At 52.5% G+C, this 11,340-nt stretch overlaps 1 protein-coding gene across 2 annotated transcripts in view; it reads left to right on the top strand.

Annotated features, from left to right (window-relative positions):
- The window catches only part of ABL1 (ABL proto-oncogene 1, non-receptor tyrosine kinase), a 206,706-nt gene extending 196,210 nt beyond the window's left edge, over positions 1-10,496 (top strand). For both annotated transcript variants that reach the window (XM_011931194.1, XM_011931196.1), the window contains exons 8-11: positions 1,234-1,386; positions 2,887-2,976; positions 3,319-3,483; positions 6,774-10,496. In XM_011931194.1, the coding sequence (XP_011786584.1) occupies positions 1,234-1,386; positions 2,887-2,976; positions 3,319-3,483; positions 6,774-8,488 (2,123 nt within the window). In that variant the 3' untranslated portion in view covers positions 8,489-10,496. The remainder of the gene's footprint in view (positions 1-1,233; positions 1,387-2,886; positions 2,977-3,318; positions 3,484-6,773) is intronic.
- The last annotated feature ends 844 nt before the right edge of the window (positions 10,497-11,340 follow it).

The following is an 11,340-nucleotide window of genomic DNA, read 5'->3' as shown; positions in this document are numbered from 1 at the left end:
CCCGAGTAGCTGGGACTACGGGCACCCGCCACCACGTCCGGCTAAATTTTTTTTGTATTTTTAGTAGAGATGGGGTTTCACCGCATTAGCCAGGATGGTCTCGATCTCCTGACCTCGTGATCCACCTGCCTCGGCCTCCTAAAGTACACAAGTTAGTTTCTTAATACCCTTCAGTGATGGCCACTTAGGTTTTTGTTGTTGTCATTTGTGGTATTATGAACTCTTAGATTTATGTATATTTGATGTGTTTCAATCCACTGCAGTTATTTTCCCTGTTGATACTCAGATTGTCTCATCTTGGCCAGTGGGAACTTCACATTAGCTCCTAGTCATTTTGACATTACCTGTGTAGTTTTCTGTGACATCCATGCCCTCAAATGACAAGATTATTGCAGGTTCATTCTGTGCCCCAGGCCTGAATCACCCGTTTCTCCAAGGAATCTTATCCTTTAATGGGAAATGGAATTTCAAGGCAATAATCTGAGATTTCAAAACTTTCGAAGATTTCGTAAGATTTTTATGAAATGTTTAGAGTTACAAGGGGCTTTGGAGATAGTCTTGTGCACCCGGAAAGCAGTGGTGGCCAGTTAGGCACAGAGCTGGTTGGTCACAGAGCTATGAGTTAACATGGCCGGCTGACTTCCAGTGCCAGTTTCCTTCTACCACATATCCCAGCAAGATGGTCACATTACCTAAAATACCCCACAGGGTCTGATAACTCATCTTCTGCCCTCCTCCAGCATGTTTGTCTGTGGGGTAAGTTTAGTGAGTCTTGTCCTGTCCTGGTCTTCTTTTATTTTTTTGAGATGGAGTCTTGCTCTTGTCGCCCAGGCTGGAGGAATCTCGGCTCACTGCAACCTCTGCCTCCCAGATTCAAGTGATTCTCCTGCCTCAGCCTCCGAAGTAGCCGGGACGACTGCTCTGCACCACCACACCTGGCTAATTTTGTATTTTTAGTAGAGATGGGGTTTTGCCATGTTGGCCAGGGTGGTCTTGAACTCCTGACCTCAAATGAGCCTCCCACCCCAGCCTCCCAAAGTGCTGGGATTACAGGCGTGAGCAACTGCACCCGGCCTTGTCCTGGTCTTCTGATGATAAAGAGCCTGGTAAAATGTCAGCTTGGGCTGCTGCTGGGGCCATCCCTTCTGAGGTCTGCTGCAGATGTAACTGATTTTAAATGTAGTGTAGCAAAATGCTACACATCTTGAACAGCCTCTTTCGGTTTTCTTTCAGCATTTGGAGTATTGCTTTGGGAAATTGCTACCTATGGCATGTCCCCTTACCCGGGAATTGACCTGTCCCAGGTGTATGAGCTGCTGGAGAAGGACTACCGCATGGAGCGCCCAGAAGGCTGCCCAGAGAAGGTCTATGAACTCATGCGAGCATGTAAGCCTTCCTCAGCCTGTTCTCACAAGCATATGTGGGCATTCCAGGAAATTCCAACCATGCAGGAGTGTGTACACAAAGTTGAAAGTTTTTCCATGAGCTCTCTCCATTCCAGTTCTTCAGAAGCAGCTAATGTAGCCATTTGATACCTATTGATCTTTATTTACAGATAGATAGTATGTGCGTGACTTGTCTTTTAAAGCAAAAATGGTATTGATAGATACCAAACCTGGGTGTATTCCTAAATACAGATTCCTGGGCCCTACCTTCAGACCTTCTGCTATAGTAGCTAAGCTCACGAGATGATTTTTTTTTTTTTTTGAGACGGAGTTTCAATGCTCTTGTTGCCCAGGCTGGAGTGCAATGGCACAATCTTGGTTCACTTCAACCTCCACCTCCCTGGTTCAAGTGATTCTCCTGCCTCAGCCTCCCAAGTAGCTGGGATTACAGGCATGTGCCACCACGCCTGGCTAATTTTGTATTTTTAGTAGAGTTGGGGTTTCTCCATGTTGGTCAGGCTGGTCTCCAACTCCCGACCTCAGGTGATCGCCCGCCTCAGCCTCCCAAAGTGCTGGGATTACAGGCGTGAGCCACTGCACCCGGCCGTGAGGTAATTTTTATCCAGTCGTTTTTTACTAATTCCATATATGTTATCTGTTCTGTGCACACACAGGATGTTTTCATATATCTTAGAGGGTATTTATATGGCCATTTCTTACACTGTTTTCCCACATGTCCATGTATTCAGATCTCTCCCTCCCTCTCCCCACCTCTTATTTATGTGTAGCTGCCCAGCACTCCATTAAATGATTTCACTTATTCATCTGGTCCTCTTTTGATGTGCATTGGTTGTTTTACACATTTGTTTGATTTTTGCCATTATAAATAAAGCAGAAACAAATATTCAGGTACACGAATCTCTGGGCACTTTAGCTGGTATTTCTAAAAGTTGAACTGTTGGTTCAAAGAACTGTGTGGATTTTAAATTTTGATACATTTTACCAAACTGTTAAAAAAGGTTGTGCCATTGTATACTCCAATTAAACGGGTATGGGAGTGACTGCTCCTGGTCCCTAGTACTAGGCTTTTTTAGTCTGTTTAGTCCTCATGTTAGTCTCATTTTCATGAGAATTTCTTTACTTCAGACTTTGATAATCATGAAGAAAGAATGAGATAGAAGGTGAGCTGTTTGAAACGGCTTAGTAATTTTCTACACCTACTAGAGTGGGGCTGGGAAAAATATATTTGTAAATGCAGCTCTTGCTGTCACTGTCTCTCTGGGGTTTTACAATCCATATTCTTGCCAGCATCTAATGTCTTTTCAGACTCTTAATGTCTATAATAGGACATGATGACATTCGTCATTTTAACTTGTTGCAGCAAAAGATGGTTAGCAGAATTGGAATGCTACTTTCATTCTAGACTTTTCCTTGAAAACTGCTAGCCCTGTATTGCTAGCCAGATCTCATGGATGATCTGACTTGGGTTTCATCTGTCCAGGTTGGCAGTGGAATCCCTCTGACCGGCCCTCCTTTGCTGAAATCCACCAAGCCTTTGAAACAATGTTCCAGGAATCCAGTATCTCAGACGGTAAAGTACCCGTCCCGGGGTACCTGCAGTGGAGTGAAAGGGTGGCCATGGGGGACTGCAGCCTGGGTCATTCAGTTCACTTCCTGGTGGAAGTTCACAGACCAGCCTGTCCTAAGACCAGAAAGCTGGGCAGAGGTGTGGAGTGTTTTGCTCTCTTGTCTGCTGCAGCCCTGCAGAGTTCTGAGAAATGCTAAGGGCTGTTTCTCCAGCATCCACATGCCTTGTCTTTAGTTGTGTGCAGATGAGCACTGTTATCTTACAAAGAAAGAGAACCACCATACCAAGCCAACACCAGTACTGATGGCTACTGGATTTTTGTTTCTGTCCTTGTGTGATTCTTAGAAGTGGAAAAGGAGCTGGGGAAACAAGGCATCCGTGGGGCTGTGAGTACCTTGCTGCAGGCCCCAGAGCTGCCCACCAAGACAAGGACCTCCAGGAGAGCCGCGGAGCACAGAGATGCCACCGACGTGCCTGAGATGCCTCACTCCAAGGGCCAGGGAGAGAGCGGTATGTCCCCCACTCCCCCGAAACCCCGCTGCTCTTCCCCTCCCTGCCAGAGGCTACATTCGGGCCAGCATAGGCCAAAGGGAAGCTGTGAATGGAGTCCACACAGAAGTGCAGCCACAGCCTGTGTCAGTGGTTCAGCTTTGGAAGGAAGAAGGTTCTCCTCTCCCCACCTGCCTCCTGTCCCCTCCCTCTGGGAGTCCCTGAGGAGCATAGGCTCCAGCGGTCAGTTCAGTCCCATAGGCAGAGGTGCTTCTGAAGCCCGCCAAGGAGCTAGCCCATCTCCCAGCTGTTACCCGCGGCATCTGTGGTTGCTGTCTCAGAGCAGATGCAACAATAGTAATCACTAGGCTGTGTGATGAGCAGCTCAGGGTGAAGGCACTGATGTAACAAGCTCGCTGCAGCCAGGCGGAACCAGGACATGCCTGTGGACAGAGCCCGTGTCCTGGTGGTCTCTGGGAAGAACATATTTCTGGTGCCGTTGCCTAGGCAAGAGAGGAAGTTGGGATCAGCTCAGGAGGGTCTCAAAACACTAGCAATAATAATATTTGCCAACATTTATGTAGTGTGCCTACAGGCCAGGCTCTGTTCTGTGTTCGTGGTTGGCCCCCAGAACCAGCAGTCCAGGTTCTGCTGCAGACCAGCTGAACAAAAGCGTTGAGGGGTATATTCATTTGTTTTCATGCTGCTAATAAAGACATATCCAAGACTAGGTAATTTATTAAGGAAAGAGATTTCACCAACTCACAGTTCCACATGGCTAGGGAGGCTTCACAATCATGGCTGAAGGCGAATGAGGAGCAAAGTCATGTCTTCCTTGGTGGCAGGCAAGAGATCTTGTGCAGGGGAAGTCCGCTTTATAAAACCATCAGATCTCGTGAGACTTATTCACTACCACGAGAATGTGGAGAAACTGCCCCATGATTCATTTGTCTCCACCTGACCTCGCCCTTGACACGTGGGGGTTATTACCACTCAAGGTGAGATTTGGGTGGGGACTCAGCCAAACCATGTTGGAGGTGGGGGCTGGGCCAAGCGTCTGGGCTCGCAGAGGATCCTGGGGATGGCAGTAGTGGACTCCATTCTAATGGACCACAGACTGGGTACATGTGAAGGGACTGGACAAATCCCCACTTCGTGGAGATTTATGGTGGGATGTTTACTGATAGCAGAATCTATAAACCTGAGTTTTCTTTATCATGTACTCATATTAGTTAAAAAAAAAAAAAAAACTGAACATACAGCCCATATATATGGTATATAAAGTACATACGTCCACTACCGTAGGAGTATAGTGTGTAATGTACCAAAACGCACATTTCAAAGGCTTGCATGCTAAATAAGTCCAAATTAACAATACTTCACCCCCCGCTGGGTCATCTCGCTCACCCCCTTGGAGGTTATGGCGTATAGACTGTCCAGAAGCTTCCACCCTCCCTCCTCCTGTTGGTTTTCCTGATTTCGGGTGGCTGAGCAGTAGGGGGAGGCCTCTGTGGGAACGCTGTGTGATCAGCAGTCACGTTCATTTATGCCTGTCAGTCTCATCTGAGGGATATTTTGATGGTGATCTCTTGGTGAGTCGAGGGTGTCAATTAACTGCTCAGTGCTGAAACCGAGTGGTGCATAATTCATTGCAATTTCACTCTCCTGGCCTCCTTCCACTAGATTAAAGTTCTGAGAGGGCTTTGGCGTTCCCTGATTCAGATGTCCCACGTGCTGCCTTAGGTTCTGATAAATGCACACTGGTACCTCTGTTCTGAGTTACAGGTGCTAACAGAAAACCTCTTATTGCAAGCTGACCTCTGAGGGAAAATTCTGTTATTCACTAGCAGGAGCTTGGCAACACCAAAAAGTTTTTTGTGGTTTTTTTTTTTTTGAGAAGGAGTCTCGCTCTGTTGCCGGGCTGGAGTGCAGTGGCGTGATCCCGGCTCACTGCAACCTCTGCCTCCCAGGTTCAAGCAATTCTCCTGCCTCATCCATCTGAGTAGGTGGGACTATAGGCGTGTGCCACCATGCCCAGCTAATTTTTGTATTTTTTAGTAGAGATTGGGTTTCACCATGTTGGCCAGGATGGTCTCGATCTCTTGACCTCATGATCCGGCCGCCTCGGCCTCCCAAAGTTCTGGGATGACAGGTGTGAACCACCGCTCCTGGCTACCAAAAAGATTTCTTATAAGCTATGATTCATATTTAAAGAGTGCCCATTAAAAAACTGTTGGCTGGGTGTGGTGGCTCACACCTGTAATCCCAGCACTTTGGGAGGCCAAGGTGGGCGAATCATGAGGTCAGGCTCCATTGGCACAATCTGGGGGCTGCCCCCACCCCATGCTCCCAGAGGAGCACCCAAGCATCTGGGCTCAGACAGGCCTGGATCTGATAACCGGCTCTGATGCCCACCATCCATGAGGCCAGGCAAGTAGTCCCTCCGCTCCGTCTGTCCTCAGCTTTCTCACTTGTAACCGTGCTACAGCGCTGTTGTGAGAATGCACAGCAGATGACGTTGTAAAGGTGAAGCATGTGTCACGTTCCTCTCAATAAAGCCATCATTGCTGTTAGGATTGTCATTAGGAAAGGCTTTGGGCCGGGTGCAGTGGCTCATGCCTGTAATCCCGGCACTTTGGGAGGCCAAGGCGGGTTGATCACCTGAGGTCAGGAGTTCGAGACCAGCCTGACCACCATGGTGAAACCTGTCTCTTCTAAAAATACAAAATTAGCCAGGCGTGGTAGCACGTGGCTGTAATCCCAGCTACTTGGGAGGCTGAGGCAGGAGAACCGTTTGAACCTGGGAGGCAGAGGTTGCAGTGAGCTGAGATTGCATCACTTCACTCCAGCCTAGGCAACGAGGGAGACTCCAACTCAAAAGAAAAGCTTTGGTCTCTTTCCCTGAAGATGGGAACAAAAAGCTGGATGGCCCTGGCCTTTTCATCCCTACAGTGGTTTCCTTTAAGGCAGCAGTCCCCCCACCCACCCACATCACTCTCTGGTGAGTAAAAACGATGACAAGGCCAAGCAAAGGGTCAAAACCTGTGGCTCTCCTGCCAGCCAGCTAGCCGACAGGCCTACAAGTAGTTCTGGGAATAAGGGGCTATGTCCCACTGTGGGGAAGGGACACTGGGCCATTATGCACAGGAGATAAGAAGGGTTGACCTTTGACAATTTGTTTGTTTGTTTTGGCTGGAGTGCAGTGGGGAGATCTCAGCTCACTGCAACCTCTGCCTCCAGGGTTCAAGCGATTCTCCTGCCTCAGCTTCTGGAGTTGTCTGGAGTTGTCAGCTCTTCTCCTTGTATTTCAGAGCCTCTGGACCATGAGCCTGCCGTGTCTCCATTGCTCCCTCGAAAAGAGCGAGGTCCCCTGGAGGGCGGCCTGAATGAAGATGAACGCCTTCTCCCCAAAGACAAAAAGACCAACTTGTTCAGCGCCTTGATCAAGAAGAAGAAGAAGACAGCCCCAACCCCTCCCAAACGCAGCAGCTCCTTCCGGGAGATGGACGGCCAGCCGGAGCGCAGAGGGGCCGGCGAGGAAGAGGGCCGAGACATCAGCAATGGGGCGCTGGCTCTCACCCCTTTGGACACAGCTGACCCAGCCAAGTCCCCAAAGCCCAGCAATGGGGCTGGGGTCCCCAATGGAGCCCTCCGGGAGTCTGGGGGCTCAGGCTTTCGGTCTCCCCACCTGTGGAAGAAGTCCAGCACGCTGACCAGCAGTCGCCTAGCCACTGGCGAGGAGGAGGGTGGTGGCAGCTCCAGCAAGCGCTTCCTGCGCTCCTGCTCCGCCTCCTGCGTTCCCCACGGGGCCAAGGACACAGAGTGGAGGTCAGTCACGCTGCCTCGGGACTTGCAGTCTACGGGAAGACAGTTTGACTCGTCCACATTTGGAGGGCACAAAAGTGAGAAGCCGGCTCTGCCTCGGAAGAGGGCAGGGGAGAACAGGTCTGACCAGGTGGCCCGAGGCACAGTAACGCCCCCGCCCAGGCTGGTGAAAAAGAACGAGGAAGCTGCTGATGAGGTCTTCAAAGACATCATGGAGTCCAGCCCGGGCTCCAGCCCGCCCAACCTGACTCCAAAACCCCTCCGGCGGCAGGTCATGATGGCCCCTGCCTCGGGCCTCCCCCAAAAGGAAGAAGCTGGAAAGGGCAGTGCCTTAGGGACCCCTGCTGCAGCTGAGCCAGTGACCCCGACCAGCAAAGCAGGCTCAGGTGCACCAGGAGGCACCAACAAGGGCCCCGCCGAGGAGTCCAGAATAAGGAGGCACAAGCACTCCTCTGAGTCGCCAGGGAGGGACAAGGGAAAGTTGTCCAGGCTCAAACCTGCCCCGCCGCCCCCACCAGCAGCCTCTGCAGGGAAGGCTGGAGGAAAGCCCTCGCAGAGCCCGAGCCAGGAGGCGGCTGGGGAGGCAGGCCTGGGTGCAAAGACAAAAGCCGCCAGTCTGGTTGATGCTGTGAACAGTGATGCTGCCAAGCCCAGCCAGCCAGGAGAGGGACTCAAAAAGCCCGTGCTCCCGGCCACTCCAAAGCCACAGTCCACCAAGCCATCGGGGACCCCCATCAGCCCAGCCCCCGTTCCCTCCACGTTGCCGTCAGCATCCTCAGCCCTGGCAGGGGACCAGCCATCTTCCACTGCTTTTATTCCTCTCATATCAACCCGAGTGTCTCTTCGGAAAACCCGCCAGCCTCCAGAGCGGATCGCCAGTGGCGCCATCACCAAGGGTGTGGTCCTAGACAGCACCGAGGCGCTGTGCCTCGCCATCTCTAGGAACTCAGAGCAGATGGCCAGCCACAGTGCGGTGCTCGAGGCCGGCAAAAACCTCTACACGTTCTGCGTGAGCTATGTGGATTCCATCCAGCAAATGAGGAACAAGTTTGCCTTCCGAGAGGCCATCAACAAACTGGAGAATAATCTCCGGGAGCTTCAGATCTGCCCGGCGACAGCAGGCAGTGGTCCGGCAGCCACTCAGGACTTCAGCAAGCTCCTCAGTTCGGTGAAGGAAATCAGTGACATAGTGCAGAGGTAGCAGCAGTCAGGGGTCAGGTGTCAGGCCCGCCGGAGCTGCCTGCAGCACATGCGGGCTCTCCCATACCCGTGACAGTGGCTGACAAGGGACCAGTGAGTCAGCACCTTGGCCCAGGAGCTCTGCGCCAGGCAGAGCTGAGGGCCCTGTGGAGTCCAGCTCTACTACCTACGTTTGCACCGCCTGCCCTCCCGCACCTTCCTCCTCCCCACCCGGGCTCCCTTCTCCATCTCTGTCCTCAAGTTTTATCTGTGGAGTTCCTGCTCCGTGGACTGCAGTCAGCATGCCAGGACCTGCCCCGCTCCCACCTAGTGCTCCAGACTGAGCTCTCCAGGCCAGGTGGGAACGGCTGATGTGGAGTGGCCTTTTCGTTTTTTCTCTCTGGAGCCCTTCCTCCCCTGGCTGGGCTTCTCCTTCCACTTCTCCAAGAATGGAAGCCTAAACCGAGGCCTTGTGCATCAGGCCCTCTGCCTGCACTCCCTGACCTTGCCTGTCCTGTGCTGAAGACATGTTTCAAGAACCACATTTCGGGAAGGGCACACACGGGCATGCATCATGGCTGGTCACTCTGCCCTCCGCTGCTGCCCGGGGCGGGGTGCACTCGCCATTTCCTCATGTGCAGGACAGCTCTTGATTTGGGTGGAAAACAGGGTGCTAAAGCCAACCAGCCGTTGAGTCCTGGGCAGGTGGGAGCTGAAAAGGATCGAGGCAAGGGGCATGTGCTTTCCATCTGTCCTCTCCACATCCCCAGAGCCCAGCTCTTGCTCTCTTGTGACGTGCACTGTGAATCCTGGCAAGAAAGCTTGAGTCTCAAGGGTGGCAGGTCACTGTCACTGCCAACATCCCTCCCCCGACAGAATGGAGGCAGGGGACAAGGGAGGCAGTGGCTAGTTGGGTGAACAGCTGGTGCCAAATAGCCCCAGACTGGGCCCAGGCAGGTCTGCAAGGGCCCAGAGTGAACCTTCCTTTCACACATCTGGGTGCCCCGAAAGGGCCCTTCCCCTCCCCCACTCCTCTAAGACAAAGTAGATCCTTCCAAGGCCCTTTCCTTTGGAACAAGACAGTCTTCACTTTTCTTGAAGCATTTCAAAGCCCTGCCTCTCTGTAGCCGCCCTGAGAGAGAACAGAGCTGCCACCGGGCACCTGTGCACAGGCGGGAGGAAATGGCCTGGCCAGTCCTGGTCCTGGCTATACTCTCTAACTGGGCGAATGTCTTATTTAATTACCGTGAGTGACATATCCTCATGTTCTATGGGGGTCATCAGGGAGTGTTAGGAAAACCACAAATGGAGCCCCTGACTGAAAGCCTTGAGTGTTTCACAGAGCACGCCTGCCATCTTCTCCCCGAGGCTGCCCCAGGCTGGAGCCCAGGTACAGGGGCTGTGACTCTGGGCAGGGACCCGGGGTCTCCTGGACCTTGACAGAACAGCTAACTCCAAGAGCAGTGGGCAGGTGGCCGCCCCCGAGGCTTCACGCTGGGAGAGCCAGGAGGAGCCATCTTCCCGCCCCCCATGCTGCCTTGTGCCAGCAGCCTCGCACAGGCCCTAGCTTTATGCTCATCACCTAAACTTGTACTTTATTTTTCTGGTAGAAATGGTTTTCTCTGGATCGTTTTATGCGGTTCTTACAGCACATCACCTCTTTGCCCCCGACGGCTGTGACGCAGCCTGAGGGAGGCACTAGTCACCAACAGCGGCCTTGAAGACAAAGCAGAGCGCCCACCCAGGTCCCCTGACTGCCTGTTTCCATGAGGTACTGGTCCCTTCTCTCTGTTAACGTGACGTGCCACTATATTTTACACGTATCTGTTGGTATGCATCTTTTATAGACGCTCTTTTGTAAGTGGCGTGTACACAGCGCCCTGCCCTGCTCCCTCGGATGCCTGTGGTGGCTCCTCTGCTTATCTGGGTCCAGTGCATTTTGTTTCTGTATATGATTCTCTGTGGTTTTTTTTTGAATCCAAATCTGTCCTCTGTAGTATTTTTTAAATAAATCAGTGTTTACATTAGAATCCTTGGCACATTGCTTCGGCCTGTGATCCTGCCCTGTTCTGAGCCTGTGATGGGGGGACGGCCGGGATATGGTGGGTTCCGGTTTTCCCGACAGGGCTGGGGTCCGGCATCAGGTCTTAAGAGCAGAACGGTGGCAGGTTGCCCCCAGCTACCCAGAGCCTCGGCGGCCTGGGTGCCCACAGCCATCTTTCAGGCACTTACCCTGCTATGCTTTGACCCTTCCTCTACCCTTGGCACTTACCTGCCAGCAGCTTGGCCCCACCGGCATCACTGGGAGTGGGCTGTGCCACCATACAAGCCACATCTGACTGGCGGTGTCAGGCTGTCGCAGCGACATGAAAGTGGGGTGAGGAGGTCAGGTCCTGTGCTCCTTGCTGACTGAGGGCAAATCCCTCCCCACCTGCACCTGTTCTCTCTCCACCTTTCCGCCCTAAGCCCCCAGGCGCCCTCACGCATGTTCCTTGAGCCAGGTGTTTTAGATCTTTATGTGGATGAGAAGGAGCGGAGGTGTGCTGGCCTTTGGGGCCTGGGAAGGCCATCTCAGACTGAGCCCCACCACCCTTTCCTGGCTTAGTCCCCACCGAGCTGACAGCTTGGAAAGGAGCAGTTGGGAAGTGAGTAGCACTCTCTGATAATGATACTGATCAGGCCGGCAGGTTTGTCAGGGTTGCGAATCCTGCTTAGCAGAGCATATGAAGATCACAGTTCGGTGAAGCTCCCTTTGAGAGACCTAGAGTGAGACGTGCTGTGCGGCAGGTGACAGGTGGAACTCCAGCTGGGCCGAGGCTGGTGGCGCCCGCCATAGGGCGCTCACAGTGAGTGGCTGTGAGCAGTGCCAGGCAC

The sequence above is a fragment of the Colobus angolensis genome, unplaced genomic scaffold, assembly GCF_000951035.1.
Source record: "Colobus angolensis palliatus isolate OR3802 unplaced genomic scaffold, Cang.pa_1.0 Scaffold9, whole genome shotgun sequence".
Lineage (NCBI taxonomy): Eukaryota > Metazoa > Chordata > Mammalia > Primates > Cercopithecidae > Colobus > Colobus angolensis.
The sequence above is the reverse complement of the archived record's forward strand: the minus strand, read 5'-3'. Positions and strand labels throughout refer to the sequence as shown.